The sequence below is a fragment of the Orbicella franksi genome, chromosome 2, assembly GCF_964199315.1.
Source record: "Orbicella franksi chromosome 2, jaOrbFran1.1, whole genome shotgun sequence".
Classification (NCBI taxonomy): Eukaryota; Metazoa; Cnidaria; class Anthozoa; order Scleractinia; family Merulinidae; genus Orbicella; species Orbicella franksi.
This window is the reverse complement of record NC_138146.1, coordinates 5,219,512-5,238,319: the sequence shown is the minus strand read 5'-3', so window position 1 is coordinate 5,238,319 and position 18,808 is coordinate 5,219,512. Positions and strand designations below refer to the sequence as shown.

Below are 18,808 nucleotides of genomic sequence, written 5' to 3'. Positions count from 1 at the left end.
TGATTAATCATCGATGGAAGTGTAAAAAGGGCGAAAGATTGACGATTACTGTCGGCCAGTTCACTCAGGAAAATTGACCAAACGACAATTTCACCCGCGCTGTTTCCCGCCGTTACTGTGACCGTGGTCAGAGATAGGAAAATCCGGACCGTGCTAAGAACCAATCAAATTGAAGGATTCGTTACCGTGCCCTCTTGGGGAAAAAAAAAATTATACGCAGGTGATCATATATTCATACAACCTGCGCAATATATATAGTACCTATTTTTGGGAGGAAATACTAATGTCCGACGCGAGATGCTCCTCAGGCAGACTGGATGGCTAGATGGCAGGTTGTTCAAGCTATGCAAAATGATCTACTGAGGGGAGTGGGGTTGGGTAATTGTGACGAAAAAAAATCAACCAAGCTGCTTTTAGACAAAAAAAAATACATACTAACATAACGAGAAAAGAAAATCATAAAGGGTTGAAAAAGATATATTTTGAGCGTTCAGTGACCATAAATAAATTTAATTCATGCTTAACTCGAATCACTCACCCTTCCCTCGTAAACCCCTGAAAGTTTAAAGGGTTGCCCCCTAAGAATGTGGTGTAGCTGTAGGCTTTTGCACATTATACTAGCTTTTTTTAGAGCATTTTAGTTTTCCACAGAAATAATTTTTTTTACTAGAAAATAAAGACTTAACTCGAAATGGAAAAAAATATATATCAAATGCCACCCTAACAGAGCCGAATGGAGACTGAAGAGAAGTAAGTGGTAGTCAAATCAAATTAAAGGCGGTCAGGTTTCTTCAGTCATCTTGGTGCAAAACCCCTATGTATGATCATTAACCGAGCATTTTGGTGATTTTTTTTTTTTTTTTGGAGGGGGGGGGGGACCGATTATTTTAATGGAAAAAAATGGAGGGCTAAATTGGATTATTTTAGTGGGGGAAGAAAAGCATAATGTACAAAAGCCTATGTAGCTGTTTACGAGCAAGTTCTAGCTGCGTGTTGCGTAGCTGTTTACCAGAAAGTTCTGTGTGTGTGTGTGGCGTAGCCTTTTTACCAGGACAAACGTAACCGTGAGTATTTCTTATTCGTTTTAATTTGATTACAACATGTAAACACATCGCATCAGAGCGGGGATCGATACTCAAGTCAATATGGCTGACTTCGATGGCGGGCGTGATTGCACGATTGGGTGACTTTCAGATAACCTTGAAGCATTCTTGAGCAAACCTGAGCAAACCAAGTATAATACCTTAAGCTAATCGAGAATTACGTTGATTATTTCCTGGAGAATTGTTTCACTGGAACTTCGAATTAATTTTGAGCACCTTAATCTGCACTTAATTTAGGCAAAACAAAGCTGAAATGGGGAAAAGTTTACAACAATACGTAAAGACTTGTAGTTGGCATGCAAAGCGTTTATTTAGCTCTCAGGGAGTATCGAGGATGCTTTAAGGAAAAATTCTGGTGTTGTATGCTGCTTTCGTTTTACCTCGCATCAATTAATTTATCAGTACTAAGAAGTGTGTTTCGTTATTTCAAAATAACGAAAATCAGTCGTCTCTGGGTTACACAGCTATTTTTGTATAATTTCAAATTTGATTTGCCGGCGATGTTGACTGCGTTGAGACAAACCCAGGCCCAGTTGTGACTGACTCTCATGTCAGTTAAACTATTTCTGCTCCTTAGTCACAGGGAAGGACTATGTAGCAAACCCTCTAATTTTCATTGTTTACCGACACCATAGGCTGATTTCCATTGAGCTGCTGATATGGCTCAGATCTTATACATATGATATTCTTTATACAGTTTGCTCCCAAAGTGCACTCGGCAAACGTTTTTCGCTTCTGTGTGAATTACCACAGAACGCGTCCGCATTTGAACATTTATTTTCAAATTAAATGACGAAGGATCACTGCAAAACGTATCACCCTTGATAAGGTAATAGGCATGTGTTGCATGTCCGACCATGTACGCACTGCGTACCTATTTTTGTTATATATTGCACTGAATCACTCCAACTAAGTCCTCTCGAACAAAATTTTCTTAATTGACCAGTTGCGTTTGCACGTGAAAACCGCAGAAATAGTCACATTCATAGTGGCTGCGGAAGCCATGAAACTTCAAAAAAAGCAGTTTTCATTTGTGGTAACCTGTGATCATTCGAACAGTGGCCAGTCGAATAATTAAATTATATATATGACTGAATTTATGAAAACCGTGTTAAGGCTTTGCACAAAAACAGCCATATGCACTTTGGTTTCACAACTCTAAAAGGCCTTAAAATAACTCCAAAGATGGAGAAGAATAGAGAGAGGAGAGCAAGAAAAGGGAGATAAGAGAGTGGAGGAAAAAAAAGACTTTTTTTATATCGTCTAAAATAAAATGCTTGATTTCTTTAACTCTGCTTTCATAAATCCAGACATATACAGTGCACATATATCAGACAAGCAATTGGACAATCGGGTTATTGGATTATTTTAGTTTGGCCCTCTAAACGTAGTTAGGTCTGTAACAAAAATTCGTGGCGGCTATCACTACAGCTATTACAGTCACAAGCTCTTTTCCATCAGTTATTGATCGCCAAAAAAACAGTTAGAAGAGGAGTTTGGTTTAAAAGGCAGATCACCGATAGTGAAAAGCAAAAGTAACTCCTTATGTCAGAAGACACCTGCATCTATGAGTTAAATCAGTTAACATATCTTTGCTGTTGATTTCTAACCTCTGAACTCTTGATGCAATCAAAAGCTAAAATCGAGATTGTATTTGTTGGTAATGAATAAAGCTCTCGGATCCGGGTAACTTGTGCTGTTCATCGCCACCAGCAGCGATCGTCCATCTTTTTCGCAACCCAGGTAAGTTTTGTACTTCACGTTTCTAAAAACTGTAAAACTCCAGTAGTAGATTGGCCTGAATCTCATTGACGACTCTGTTCGGCTGTCCGTGCTGTATTCCTTAAGGATAATGATGAGAAGCATTCAACATTAGCTAATCACTTTCTTTTTCCGACAGCATGAAATTCGTTTCCTTTAGTAAAGCCACATGGAGTTTCGTTACACGACAGTTGGCGAAAAAGCGCTTGAAATTAAATGAGAGTGACCCAGTTCTAGTTAGCCATTATTGTGAGGCAAGGATAAGTCTGTGTAAAGATAAGTTTTTGTAAGGGTGTGGCTTATCTCCGGTTTCTGAAGCCAGTGGCGGATCCAGAACTTGAGCCAAGTGGGCAGCCGGTTTTTTTTTTTTTTTTTGCTTGTCCTGGCGGCTTTTCTTCCTTCTGTGATACTTTTTTTTTTTTTTTTTTTTTTTCACTCAAGATCCCAAGTTCCACCACTGGATGCACCACTGGAAGCATGAATCGATTTAGTCTAACAGTTTTTCTGCTGCTCCCTGGTCCATTACCTTCCCCATTATCCATTTGTACACCTCGGTGGGAAATACATTACGCTTACCATTCCCCCCCGCCCCCCACCCCCACCCCCACTCTCACCACTGACATAGACCTTCAATGCTTATGTAAAAGTGATCTAACTACATTAAAACCGTTAAAATCGTTTAAAAGTGCCATACGAAACATTTGACCCCAGGCGCTGAGCTTCATAACCTAGCACTACCGATTCTACTCAGGTTCTCACGACATTATATTGTTATCAGCTCCAAAACATATTGCTTTTGCAACTCTAAGAGCTTTTGTTTGCCGTGCCATTTTTTGGTGTTGTTGGCTGCGAACCAAACAAATTAGACAACAAGCTTCGTTTGGATAAACATGAGCGGTAGCCATGCTTACTGAGAAATTGTCTATCTAATGATCATTACTAAATACTTACCGCGGCTACCATGATCTCCCCTTTATTTGTGGCATTTATAACGTAAGTCTTCGACCCCAATGTGTCTTCAAAGAAAAAGGAAAATCCTGTTCTACTTACGCCCTTTGTTTTGGCAACAGCTACAAATAAATCAAGGGAAAACTGTTTAAAAGTTGTTAGCAGAAATTGACATACATTTCTGTAGCTTGGAACAAGTGAACGTTATAAAGCAGCTCCGCATTTGATATGGCGGTTTAGTTTCGCAATTTTGTGACTTTGACTCATAGAGCATTTTTCAATTGAGTGTCGGAAAACCAAAACCAAAGAAATCACTCTAACCAATCACAAATGGCACAGACAAAACAGTGAGCGAATCAAAACAAGAAGTAATTCCATGTAGCTGACGCAAAGCGCGGGAAAACGAGTGCGAGTGAGTCGCGACTGGTTTTGATTTTTCTTCAGATTGGATGAAAAAGTGGCGCGAGTTTTTTAAGCCAAGTCGGTGTAGCGTAGTTGATGCAAAACCAATTACTTTTCGACACTCAAATGAAAACCGCTCTAAATAAGATCACACTAAAAAAAAAAACATCACTGTTTTCTATTTGTATAACCATCTTGTATACTAGAGGGCATGCACGTTAAACAAAATAAGTCACATTCTCGCGTAATGAGCTATCCTGTAGATTATAGGAATGACGTTTTAAAATGACTCTGGCAGGCTGCAGTCGAAGTAAGAGTTGAACGTCAATTTCGAACATTTTATCAGGGTCTTGTTTCTATCATCTGAATGCAGAACGTAGGAGTGTCGCGAGAATTTTTTTTTTTCCATGATAGTATAAACAAAGAACTATTGGCGACTTGGAGGGAACATTCAATGAAGAAATATAGGGGAAAGACCAAGAAAAAACCGCGCCGACTTTATTTTTATTCAATTAATAAACCGATATTATTTTTACTCAATAAGAAACGAAGTTTTGACCTATGCTGCATACTTACTACCGTAATCCATGTCCGTAAAAGTGCCATTGCAACTGATGATATTGTTAGACTCTCGTTGAAGCAAGGAGGTGGTTGCTGGGTTCCAAAGTCGATAGGAAGTGTCTTTCCTCACTCGATGATACAGTTCCGGCCCCTTGGTACCATACAATACAATAATTTTAATAAATTATAGTAAAGATTTAAAAATAGATGAGTAACCAGGATAAGACATTTGGAAAAATAGGAAAACGATCTCTGGTTAAAAATTTGTTTAAAACGAGCTTTCGACTACCAGTCTGTAGTCTTTAACGAGTAAACTCGTTAAAGACTACAGACTGGTCGCTCGTTTTAAACAAATTTTTAACCAGAGATCGTTTTTCTATTTTTCCAAATATAGTTAAGATGTCCGATCGATCTGGCTCAGTTGAGGCATGGATTTCACTCATTACTTGTGCACTAATTCTACAATTAAAACCAGTTCGATCAGATTGCGGACGAGTGCGATCACTTAACACGATAATTCCGCATGAACTAGGCATCGCTGCCACCAAAGCTAGCGCTTCCGCTCGAGACATCGCAAGGTTTTTGCAATAGTGAGCTTCTTAGTATATTGTATCAACTTTTAGAGTGTGTTGGATTGACAGGAATATAAGGCCTCGCTTTTTAAATTTCCAAATTACAGTTTGAATGTGATCCGGTTTCTGCGTGTTCCATCCAAGTGTACGATATATATAGGCCCGGAGGGGTGGGGTTGTCCCTTATTTGGGCTATATAGGTATGTGCGGCCCCAAAGGGTAGGGTTTTTCAGCCGTTTTGGTCATAAATAGGGTATCGATTTTGGCCATTTTGGACTTAAATAGGGTATGGTTTTAGCACTCTAGTCTTGAATTGGCTATGTTTCTTAGACCAAGCTGCTTTTTCATCATTAATCAATAAGACCGTCAACAAAAGCCTTTCATAACTTATGTTTAGGGCAACTGTGCCAGCCGCAACGGTCATAAATAGAGTATCAAATTTTTGGCCAGGTCATAAATAGGGTAGGGAAAATTGCAGATTTTAGTCATAAATAGGGTAAGGGTTTTGGGAAGTGGGCCGCACACCCCCCACCCAACTTTTCTGGAATTACTTCCCCTCCCCCCCCCCCCCCTCTCCCGGGTTGTGGGTGTCGTTAAAATCCCTCTCCCGGATCTCTTAATTCGAACTCATTGTTTTTAAAAGTCGGTTAAGCACATCATCAAGATAGATCGCAGTGTATAGGTAAAAGCCGCGTTTGCAGTTGTATTTTTTTCCGTGTGTGTGTGTCTGTGCAGAAAGTTTCTCTTGGTCCAACAGATTGTGGTTTTAGTATAGGTACTTGAATGTCTTGCAACACACAAGAAATAAGCGAAATCTCTATTTCGAGCCAGATCTACCACACCGCTTTTACATGGAGACTTTTACATGGACACTTTTAACTGATAGGTTATTTTATCCTTAGTTAACAATAGTAATAAAAAAAATACCACTTTTATAATAGTTAACATAGTTATCAACACTTCACTTAGAGTTAATCACACTCACGATTTAGTTCAAGCTGATACGGCTTTAAATTCCTTGAATGTCTTACAAACCATATGGTAGCACTACAAATGAACGATATTTGGCCTGCAAACGCATTTTTATTTAGTTTGATTATGCTAACGCAGACGTTTAGATATCCCGCTTGTTTAGCGTACAATTTACAACTCATACCCCACCCTGGTAAAGAGGGGGTGAGAACTCCTCTCTTGGGTTCTCGTTGTAATCATACAGATAAAATTCGTTTCTGTTTAATGGAAATCCTAAGGCTTGGTATTCAAGCTTATTAAGGACGAGTATTTTTTTTGTTCGTCATGACGTCATGTGACGTCACATGACGACTTTAAGTGCGCATTTTGGATTTCGCTATTTTCTCAGAAAAAAAATAACGGAAAACATGGAAGATTAATTCAGAACATATATAGATATAAGACAGTACACTTCACCTCGTCTTCTGTAAGCTCCACTTTAACGTTTATATCTTTCTCAAGTATTGTATCAAGAGGCAGAGGGACATAATCCCGATCACCTTCATCGTACTTGAGTAACTCTACGTGGGCTGGAGGCAATTTATCTAAACCTACATCGGCAAACGCTACCATGATAAGGTAACGTAGTTCCAGAACCTCGTCGCCTTTTTCGAAAGACACACTGCGTTTGATTCCTTTGAAATCCACTTGGGCTTTGAGCACCACAGGATTGTTCGACCTGTTTGGGAAAACACTAAGTCAGGCTAACTTCAGGCAAACTAACCTTAAACCAGCATTAACCCTATTCGTACCGGGGTATTTTAGGTCTGCTAGGGCCGAACGAGGCGGGGGGGCTTTTCAGGCCCTCTCTCTGTAACTCTTAGACAATGAAACTTTAGCGCGTCCAAAAATATTTCTTTGAGGTTAATAACATAGATGTCATATGACGTAAAAATGAGACCGGCATTTTCATTTCGATCCGGCATCTTGGATCCGGCAGAAATTAAAAGCCGCCGAAAATGGCTCAAAAATAGTCAAAACCAGTAAAGCACATCATAACTAACAAAGGGAAAGTAAATACAAGAAAACTGTTCCTTTTTATTTAGTTAGTTTTTTTTTTATTTTCTTTTTTTAATTTAAAGCAACAATATTCAAAATTGGAAGAACAAGCCTTTCATGTTATTTAAGGTGACGTCGCCAAATTTGGACCTTATAGCTTTCATACCCCCTCTCACCCCCTCCCCCACAGACTGAATAGAGCTAGAGTCCTCTGGATATGAGAACCTGGGCCATTGCAGGAGCCCCCCACCTACCCACCCCCCGTACAGCGGTAATTCGCCAGTGTCCTTTCGGTAATCCATTTAAACTTTGACACCGGGCATTTTAGCAGCTCGTGAAATTTGGTAAGTGGTGTATACTAGAGTCGCGTGCACCCATAACAATCCGAGGAAATTCCTGTCATTTACGACGGGTGTAAGGTCAATAATAGTAATCATCACATCCGGTCAGAAGCGTGTAAGCACCTTCTTGCTTGATTATTAATGTGCGTTTTATTTACAATGAACCTTCCATTTCTTTTATCCACGAGCAATTATAAGAACTGTAGCGTGTCTTAATTGCAATCATCTTTATCTAAATGATGTTCAGTGTAACAACGGGGTCTCTAATGTCGCTAATAAATCAGATTATTATTTGCTTCTTGCAGGCATTGATCTACCCTGTGTGCAAAGGGTTTTCGGTTGCGGCTTGTCGCCGATCACAGTCGCAGCTTGGCCACGAAAACAAAAAAAAGGAAAAAACCCTCTGCCACCCCGGTAGCATTAATCGCGATTCAAAACTGTTTAATTTTAGAATTGATCAAACCGCATATCGTGAGTTTTGTACAGAAGAGTTGCAACGTGACTATAAAGCGAACTAATAACTTGAACTCACCTGTTAAGTAAGAAAAATATCGTTATTACTGACAAGAACATTAAAATCTTCGGGTGCAGTAGGATTCTCAGGATGATACCCAGAAAAGACCACATCTTAGGCAGATTCAGCATGTCGCTAGTGGAGAGATCACTTGTCTCAGAACATATTATAGCAAGCGGGCAGGAAATACACTGTCCAAAAGAACTGAAGGTATTTATAATCCACAACCTTTGACAAGTCAGAACACAGAAGTGGAACAACAAAGAATATGTCTGGTCAAGTCAAATAATCTCTTAAGCTTGATTCGGCTTACGGTCACGAGCTGAATCTTTTGGATTATTGTTTTGTGCATGTATATCGTGTGTGCCTGATTTTTCCAGAGTGTTTTGTTACTTTCCTTAGTGGTTAGCATGCTCTCTACATCTAATGGAATTTTCTTTTCTGCATAGCCTGACACACATTAGTATTTGATCCTCATCGCCCGAGATAAGACCACAATCAGTCTGCATTTAGATATCTGCTTTGTACATGTAGGCACCTGTGCAGTTCCAGCCATTAGTGGTCATTATAATGTCATTATATCGTGTACCAAACTTACAATTGTAAGACGGCCAAAACGGTCGACGTAGTTACGACAGATACGAGTGTACGCTTTACGAGTTTATTGACAAACAGCGAAGACAATAACAAATAAACGGGAACGAGTAACACTGAAATACAATAAACAAGCTAAAATAAGCCTAATGCTAATAAAGAGTAAAACAAGCTAACTTTGCTAAGAAATAACAAAGTAATTTGGTGTAAATAACAAGACAATTGCAATAGGAAGATTGCATGACAAAAATAAAGAAACAGGAAACTGTGTGACAAAAACTGTCAACAGTTGTTGAGTATTACATGAAATGCAAAACTAAAAAGGTTCAAGTTACAGGATTACACAATAGTGCTAAGCTGTGTACAAGCCAGTCACACAAGTAATTAGAGTGATAAAAACAGGCTATAAAACGTATAAAGGAACAGAAATGAATTTGGGTTTGTGCAAACAATCACAAGTAATCAACAAGGATATGTGGTAAGCGAAAAATACAATATTTACTAGCAAAAACTATAAAACAAAGGAACAGAGATAAAGCTACATGCTGTGCTGACTAAAGGTCAAGAAAACTAAAGGAATAATACTACACAAAAACACAAAACTAGTAAAGGCAACTAAAAGCGACTGCTAACTGAACTAATGAAATAAAAGAAACGAACTAACCAAAAGCCTGAAAGAAAAGTACAAATAAAACGAAATAATGCACTACATACCAAGGGTTATTGAGAATATAGCATTCGAACTAAACCAGTGCTTGACTTGAGAACTTGAGTATAGCTCAGAATAAACCAACTGAATCAACTGAATTTACTGAACAAATGGTTGCCAATTTATAATAGATTTGAGGAAACTGTAGGAATAACTCTAAACTAAATAAGGCTAGGGAGTGTATTTGTTGCCCACGAATACAGGATTTACCTAAGGGAGGTAAGGGAGGTAACTTCTGCTACACAACAGGATTTAGCTAAGAGAAGTGTGTGGGAATGAATCACCAACACATACCAAAATAAGGTGTGTAAGGAAACCAAACTAATGTAGGAAAATAACCCAAATAGTAAGAAGAAAACTAACACAACACTAATAAAAAAGTTTGAGAATTAGAACTGAAAATGAGCTAAAGTGACCTTGTCACACAATGTTTTCATTTTATCTCTGCCAAAGGTCATGTTCGATGATGAACATATGTAAGACGCATTTACAAACTGAAATATCTGTAAATCAATTCGTAAGTCGTCAAGACTCCAACGAATGAGGAGGTTAAAAATCATTTTCTAAAACCCTAAACTAAGGAGCCACTAAAGTTTGTATCCTCATCAGGCATAAGAGGCGGTAAATTTATATCTGTTTACAATTTTACAGCTCAATACCGTGCTTCGTTTGGAAACTGGCGCATTTTGAATTTCAGAGTTATGGCAGTGTGTGACAAAAGGATACCATCGCGTTTGTCGGAAAATATATGCTCATCTCATGATTTTCAGCCTTTCAGAGAAGTTAAAGCATTGGAAAAAGAGTTTATGTAAATGTTTTGTTGTTCAGTACAGATAATCAGTCGTCTAGATAGCAATATTGGTGTACCATTGAGATACACAACATTTATTTATTTATTTTGTCTTTTCTGCTCGACAGTCATTTGGCGCTAAACGACTGCATCGATCAGCACCCTCTAAGAGAAAGCTCAAGTCGGATTTATTGATGGCAAGATTCGTCAAGCGAAGTAAGCACATGCTCTGCAAATGCAAGCGCGGCCTGGAGCGATGACAGTCACACAACATGAGGCGCTTTTCCACGCGTAGGCTACAATCATACAACGTTTCTAGGACAGAAAGAGATTAATTAAATCGTATTAACTTTCAAAGCTTTTTTTTTTGGCGATATCACAATTGGCCAAGTTAATTTTAAAATACCACGTTGAAAACATAAAAATAGAATAATGAATTCCCGGGGGTACTCTAAGAAAAGTTTGGGTGGAGGGGTGCGGCCCGCTTCCCAAAACCCTTACCCTATTTATGACCAAAATCTGCGACATTCCCTACCCTATTTACGACCCGACTAAATATTCGATACAATATTTATGACCTGACCATTAAATCAAAACCCTGTTTCAGACCTGCGCTATAATACGTTCCCTAGTTCAGACCAATGTTAAATTACCGTGGACATAATTTGTGGAGGGCTTTTGTTAATTTTCGTTTCGATAATGGTGAAAAAGTGGCATCTTAAAAACATACCGATATCAAGGCTAGAGTGCAAAAACCATACCCTGTTAATGACCAAAATGGCCAAAATAGGCTAAAATCGATACCCTATTTATGACCAAAACGGATGAAAAACCATACTCTTTGGGGCCGCACATACCTAGATAGCTCATAGTACCCCCTCCGGGAATGAGTTAAAGCATTCGACAAGAAGGATTAAAAGTATTTTTAATCCTCCATACTGGAATGCAACCATTTCGAACTCAACTTGTGAATAACAACTTTGACATTTTAGTGTTAAAAAATCATTTTCATTCCTGAGAATAAGAATGACGCTTGATGCATCGAAACGTCGTTTAACAATACTTTTAATCTTCCTTGAAAAATAGAAAATGCCCAACAATTTAAGTTCAAGTTTTTTGATCCCCTTCTCCGTAAAAACTATGAACTGAAGATCAACAGAACAACGACAAAAAAAGAACCGATGATTAAGATTGGGAAACTGTAACATGGGTAAAAAAAAGACTTGTTTCATGCTGCGACACCTAAGACAGAACAGAAAAAAACGAATGCTACAGCGATTTTGGCACGCGAAATGATCTACTCCGCTTAATAATCGTTACGAAAGTAATAAATTCAGAAACAAGTAAAATATGGAAAATATGGCTCACCCGGCAGGACAAAATTAACGTTCCCCATGGTTATACGGGTACCTCGATGATAAAAATTGTTCAATCGGGGAAATAACTGGTATTCAGTAATTTCAAGGTTGACATGCAGCGACAAATATGACTTGCCTATTATAGTTTCATTATTTGTTGATTTTTTGGCTTTGATTCCTGTAATCGCATCAGCTTTTATTATCAGTTACTTGGTTGACGTCCAACGTTTGCGGCTTAACTATTGTTAGTTAGACAAAACATGCTTTAGCTTTTGACCCTAAAGCCCAATTATCTGAGGCAATCTCCCAAGCTACTTGAAAGCAGGGTTGAACTGGTCTGTGTCACGTGAGGGCAAAGGAACTTTTTCGCTTTCCTTCGTTCAAAAATATTCCTTGACGATGCCTGAACAAATATGGTGAACACAGTTTTCTTTTAGTAAAAATTCATTGACAAAAGGTCAGCGTGGTTTAATTTCTTTAACTACCATTTGTCTGCTTTAGTAGTTTGGTTAATAAGATGAATACAGCAGTTCCATATTTCGTGGCCTTTTTTATATATTCTTCTAAGCCACAGCGTCAACGAAAAGATGAACGTGTCTGCAAAAAGGTTTACACTGTATGTCGTAGAGCGCATTTTATTCTTCAATTCAACGACAACATATATAAGTGCACTACAATATTGATATACTGTCTATATCATTTACATTCAATACAACTAAAGTGACGTGACAGAGGTCTTAAGGTAAGCAATGACACAGATAAATCACCAACCCTGAACAAGACCTAGGCAGTATACACTGAAAAGATCGCGAAATCCTTTCCTTCGTAAAGTGGAAGGAAAAACAAAATAAATGACCCTGTGAACAGGCTCCCGCTGGAAGGAGCTGAAAGGTTCTGACCGCGGCTGCAAAAGTCGAGAAGAAACTGGGTGAGAGTGAAGTGGCCGATAGGGGAATGGGGTGGAATAAATGATGTCAGAATAAACCAACAAGATAACAACTGGGACAGTTACCATGGGATTACTGAAATGGATTAACAACAACTAGCTTAAACTAAGAGCGAAGCTTTTTCAATATGCCTCCATCCTGTAGCTTCTTTATTACTGCAAATTAACATTGCCCACAGGTTGGCTAATTTCCTTACCATCACCGAAGTTTGCAGCGGTTTTCCGGGATCATGAAACGACTAGAAGAAGATGTATGAGTATTCCTTTGTTCCCTCATGATTGAAATGCTAAATTATCGTACTCATGAAAGCTTTCGTCAACATACACTTGATGGTACCTTATGGACCTTTCCGGCGAAACGGCGAACATTTTGAATTCTATTGTTTGAAATAGCCATTATGGGATGCTTAGGGGGGCAAATACATACTAATTGACCCCCCTGAGCACCGCACGATAGCTATTTGAAACAACAGAATTCAAAATGGCTGCCGTATCGCCGAAAGGGTCCATTATAGTCTTAGGTGCCTGGAGAGAGCATAAAATCAAACTCTTGCATGTAAACGAAAACAAAGGTGTGGCTGACTAAGGCCCTTTCCTCTTCGTAGTTTACATTAAGTAGACAGCCTCGGTGCCATGTTAGAATTGTTATATATCAAACGCGGGCTTCATAAGAAAAAGGCCAGTCTGCCCTGTCAGAACCGCTCTACTCGAAGTTAAATATTCTACACCACAAAGTAACCATATTGCGCGCCCTCCACGAGTCAAATTACTTGACCGTCTGTGAGTTCTATCTGTTTAGTTTTCCTTCCACTCATGGATCACAAGAAAAACCACAATCTCATACACTTGATTTAAACTTAACAGCTCAATTCGTTTAATTAAATTAATTATCTAATAGACCAGTTTACAGTTGTCTGCTCAGTGACCTAGCCATTGGATGGCAGCGAGGCTGGAGTTGACCTTGTTTTGATACAGACCTCACTGCTTTTGTCATGTAAATACACCTAGTTAGCATCAGAACAACTTGTTTTACACAACAAAAGCAGTGAGGTCTGCATCAAAACAAGGTCAACTCCAGCCTCGCTGCCATCCAAAGGCCAGGTCACTGGGCAGACAACTCTAAAATGGTCTATTCTTATACCTGATAACACCCATTTTACCGGATCATAATCTCTTGCCTTTTGCGCAATACTTGACTAACACAGCGTTTCGTATTGCATTGGGAAAGTCGCTAGAGGTGCTCAGAGTTTAAAGCCAACGTATAAACTACTTAACTACATATTTAAAAGAAAGAACATGTATATATGTACAAGTAAACAACTGAGACAACTACATATATTGACCTCGCTTTGCAATGTTGCTAAAACTTAAAGTTACAAGTACGTGTACCAGCACCGAATAGCTGCAGCTTTACTTAAAAGGCATTTAATTTACATAAAAAGTTAGATCGTGTACAGGTAATCAACTCAGAAAACTACATCCATTGACCTCGCTTTGCCGCGATTCTTTTTTTAAACTTAAGATGCCATGCATGATCACCGGAAAGCCCTCAGCCTTAGTCCATCCATTACTTTTCCGGATGATGTGGTCTATAAAGGGGGGTTATACTTATTGACAATGAACAAAGCCTGTGGGTCTGGATAATGAGGATCTTCCATTGTTACTAGCGTTGTATTCTTATTGCCGTCAGTTCCCAAATACAGCGTGGTACAGGGTTTCCTTTTGAACATTGTGTGGCCCCAGTAATAGTCGGGTACAAAAATGGAACCGCTTGTTGGAGTCGACTAAAATGAAAGAAAAAACAACAACAAAAATATTACAAGTTTAATTAGTCAGAGGTCAGCACCCATGAAACATGAAAAGAGCAAAATACTGAATAAGGATAAAAAAGGAAATAAAAGTTCTAACCCCAGACATGTCAAAATCGTGTACTATCCATGTCCTGCATGTCATATGCATCTTTATTGTAAAACGAATGAATTGTCAGAAGAAATTTGGTCTTTTGGTCTTTCTTAAAATTAAGGCCTTCAAGTAAATTCTATAAACGTTTTCAAGATCGGTTAAGGTGCACGGAAGAAACGTTATCGGTACTAACTTCACTAAAAAATCTTGGGAGTTGTGACGCCTCAAACTTTATCACACTGGGGGAAGAGATGCATGGAGCAAGCCAGATTACAGTATCCTGGTTCAATAGTAGAACAACAAGACTTTTCCTAATCCTCGTCGCCTCAAGTGAAACGACTTTTTTTAAATTATAATTACTTACGCTGACAATGACTTTTTGACCTTCCCCCTTTGAAGTTATGTAGAGGTATTTGTCTTTTGGCCCGTCACCATTGTACACTAAGTAAAACTAATTATTCCCTACCGAGTCTGCTTGTATCATCGCTGAAAGAAAACACATTTATTACGTACCATACTTATTTATTTGTTAGTGTTCCAAGTTTAGGACATAATTTAGCTGTCGCTGGAAGTAAATCACGGGCCGGGTTGCAGACTAGCGAGAGTGTTGATTTCAGCGTTTGTCACTTTTCCGTGAGTTTTTCTGATTGTACTGTTTGTCCTTCAGTTTAGAGCTTGAGTAATCTCACAAAACACAAAACACTATAATAAGCGCTAGCCATCCTTCAGGTATTGCGTTTACCAGCCTTCGGACAACGCGGCCCAGAAAGATTAGAATTACGTAAGGGTACTGGTGTAGAAGCCGCAACTAATGTTAGACTAATTCAAGAGTGAAAGAATGTGAAAGAAAGAAGGTGTCCCTTTTTAAAACTTCTAAAGATACTGCGTGCAACCCCCGTGAGCTATTCCAGCAGTGTCACACAGAGTAAGTACCCAGAGTGGTTATTATTGATGCCATCAGGACCCAGGCTCCCTTGTCTCGGCTTCTCATTAAAAAAAAATAATAAAATAAGATAAATAATAATAATAATAATAATAACAATAATAATAATAATAATAATAATTATCGAACTCTTACTCACTATCCTGGCTATCAATGCCACCATTGCAAGTTACTTTCTTGTCAGTAGGCCAGATCGGTTTATGTTAATGCTACCTGGTCTCAGCTCCTTTCTCGCAGCTTCTCACAGCAAAATTGAATGTTTCAAAAAATTTACTCACTATCGCTGCTAGAAAAGCCACCACTGCAAGTTACTTGCTGGCCAACTTTCTGCATCAAGCCGTTGCTGACAGGGTTCCAGAAGCGATAAGGAACTTCTTTCTTGATGGTGTGAGGTTTCAAATCCGGAGGAGTTGGTCCCTGTGATCCCGTTATCGGATACCAAGGAATCACAACGTGACATGGATGGATATGAGAACAGCCAGCCTCTGCATGACAATTGCTGTATACCTGCAATTTCACAAGTATATAAGACACAAAGCATCGTATTTCAAAGCCCCTTCAAAGCACTTAGAGGGATTTTCTAAGATCTTTTACGGTAAAAGTTTTTTAAAGCTCTAACGTGTTTTCCTTAAATCCATTGTAGATTGTGCTCCGCAATTTTAACCCCACATCTGATCTAACAGTAGCCTAAGGCCAGGTTTTAGTTCTCTGTAAATAGCTCTCTCTCCCTCTGTTGTTGTTGTTGTTGTTATTGGTTTTGTTGTTGCAATATTCTTCAAATAATCGAATGCCTGAAACAGGCTAATCTGATGGAAGTACAAACCAGCCAATTTTTTGCTAGCATGGCATATCTAAGAGAGGGTGGTAGGTGTTGTTTGGAAGAAAGTATAACAAAATAGTTTTGCTTTTAATAGATAGCCCTCGGTTTGCTCTCAACAAAAAGGCATATTTTGTAATGGTTTTGACATCATCAAACGTCATCAAATTGCTACTCTGGATCTTGGCCTTCATTAAGTCAGCAAATAGTGCAAACTGATGAAGATTTAGCACACGAAGATGAACGAATCTTCAAACGGCACTAACTTGCACGCGAAGACTTGACAAAAATAAGAATTCAGTCAAAAAGCCTAAGTTTGGCTGCTATCTCAATGTCAAATGACAAATTTTCAGTTTCACTCTCTGTTTCAGCTTCACAGCTTCTGCAGAAAACTCTGCAAGACGAGGGGCTGGCACCGTACAGTCGAACTGGCTAACCCTCGGACGTACCGGCAAACTCGTACCCACCGTAATACAAGGGGGGATGGAACTCTTCCCCTGGGATTTCGTTCTCTGATTAAGGCACAGCGGAATAAATATACACTGAATAAATAGGCCTGTGCATGTTCTACAGGATGACACCATTTGGTTGATTATGACGTCATATGACGTCAAATGACAGCATTTGACCCGCCAGCTTGCATTTTACTATTTTCTTAAAACATTCAGGAAATAACGGGGGGGGGGACTAAAAAAAAATCGAGCCTAATTGCAAATGAAATTTAAACATTCATGAATTTCTGCAATTTGATGAAAAAAAACTGCGAAAAATAGAAAATTATGTCAAAAAAAGTTGATTCCTAATAAGACCTACATGAAATTTGCGGTAACCATGGCAACATCAAAAATCATGGACACACAATTGACATATCACAATATTTGCGGAGAGCGAATGAACAGCTACTGGAAGTTTCAGCCTCTTAAAGTAAAACTTTGAAAAAACCTTCTGGGGAGGGCTGGCATTCACTCCCACTCCTCCCCCCCTCGCCCACCCTCTTTTTACTTCTGATGGTTAAAACGTCCTCATGCATTATCAGTTGTATCGTAAATGAGTCTGCTCTCAACAGAGTCCCGACAGTGTCGCCAAATAACTCACCTGTTTTTCTTTTGTAACAACAGTTATCGCCTTTATTTGGGCATTTTCCTCTAGTTGTTGGTCGTTTCCAAGGTCTACGTAATCTTTAAAGGTTTTATCAAGTACTTGGAATTTGACATTCGCTGGTGAGATATCATCTGCCAACACATCAGAGAACTCCGAGAGGAAAAGTGAACGTAATTCCTTGACTTCCACGCCTTTCTCGTAGCTCATGATGCGCTTGGAGTCACCGAAAGTCACATGCACCTTCCTTGATTTCTTGGACGCCATCATCAAATGCCGTTACTCTGTAAAATAAGTACGTTATTTCAGAATCTGGATCCTGAGTACTGAAACCTCGCGAATAAAAACCCACGGGGTCACCTTTTATAATTTCAGTTAATATTCCTGTTTACATATTTTAGGGTAAAGCTCATCTGTTCTACTTTAATTTTGATTCGGCGCAGCACAGGAAGATTTGAGCACATGGCTACTGAAGCAGAACAGCTTAAGATTAGTAATGGATAACACGATATGAGTTCAGGTATATCACTTGCCAAAGTCTGAAATGTGCATGAAAATCCAGTAGATTAACATTACTTTTACTACACTTTAAATATATTTGAGACACGTTTGTTCGTTTCTTTGCTTGTTTCTTTTAGGTTTTGTTTTTCTTCTCTCTCTTTTTTGTTCCCTGGGCTCTTTGGTGGAATGTATTTCACTGACCTTCCTAGGTTTAAAACAGGAAATTTCACAAAAGGCAATATTACTAAGGTAATAAAAACGCACAAAACTCTGTGATCTGGCTGGTTAAAGATTACTCTCACCAGACAAATTTCACGCCAGATGAACGACGATAAGGTCACAAAAATATTATTCATTCTTCTATCCCACTAACGGTTTATAATCTCTTTTTTTTTTTCTTTTACTGAATTCCATTTTCTGGGGAAAGACGCCAGCCATAATTACATCAGCCTAAATACACCACTCCCCCCTTCATCGTCTATCCAGCAATCTCTTTCCTTTCCTCAAACGTCATAGCTGAATTGACTGACAGACAGCTGGGGAATTAGAAGTACTGGAGATAATTATTCGATCGTTCGTTTCCTTTCGTATTTCTTATCTTTCCAAGAAGCTTAGAAACTTCCGCTTACCTACAAGTTACTATACAACTCTACCAACATTAAGTAACATGCTATTGCTTAGGCGTGTTTAAAACACGAAATGGCAAAATGGCGAAATGGCACTTTGATTACATATTTTCGGTTAAAGTTCATCTGTTCTGTTTTTAACTTGACTAGGCGCAGCGCAGGAAGTTTTGAGGTCATGGCTACTGAAGCAGAACAGCTTAAGATTAGCAGTGGCTAGCACGACATGAGTTCAGGTATATCACTTGATAAAGTCTGAAATGTACATGAAAATCCAGTAGATTAACATAACTTTTACTACAGTTTAAATATATT

The 18,808-nt window shown here is 38.8% G+C and overlaps 1 protein-coding gene across 2 annotated transcripts; it reads right to left on the bottom strand.

The window, feature by feature from the left end:
* Positions 1–874: 874 nt before the first annotated feature.
* LOC145479857 (uncharacterized) lies at positions 875–9,822 on the bottom strand. 2 transcript variants are annotated; one of them, XM_081458327.1, is made up of 6 exons: positions 9,521–9,822; positions 8,231–8,347; positions 6,776–7,037; positions 4,791–4,926; positions 3,816–3,934; positions 875–2,945 (listed from the first exon to the last, which is right to left on the bottom strand). In XM_081458327.1, the coding sequence occupies exons 2-6, from the start codon at positions 8,341–8,343 to the stop codon at positions 2,733–2,735; spliced, it is 843 nt and encodes a 280-aa protein (XP_081314453.1). In that variant the 5' UTR covers positions 8,344–8,347; positions 9,521–9,822; the 3' UTR covers positions 875–2,732. The 2 variants fall into 2 exon arrangements, with proteins under 2 accessions (XP_081314453.1, XP_081314452.1); XM_081458326.1 differs by lacking the exon at positions 9,521–9,822 and having other exon boundaries at positions 8,231–8,352.
* Positions 9,823–18,808: the final 8,986 nt, after the last annotated feature.

Bases quoted from the DNA above. Each gene is read 5' to 3' on its own strand.
- LOC145479857 (XM_081458327.1), bottom strand. From the start codon at position 8,343: ATGCTGAATCTGCCTAAGATGTGGTCTTTTCTGGGTATCATCCTGAGA. The intron at 4,927-6,775 runs GTGAAGTGTACT...TATGGTACCAAG, and splicing joins TGGAGCTTACAGAAGACGAG to GGGCCGGAACTGTATCATCG. The intron at 2,946-3,815 runs GTAAGTATTTAG...ATTATCCTTAAG, and splicing joins GGGAGATCATGGTAGCCGCG to GAATACAGCACGGACAGCCG.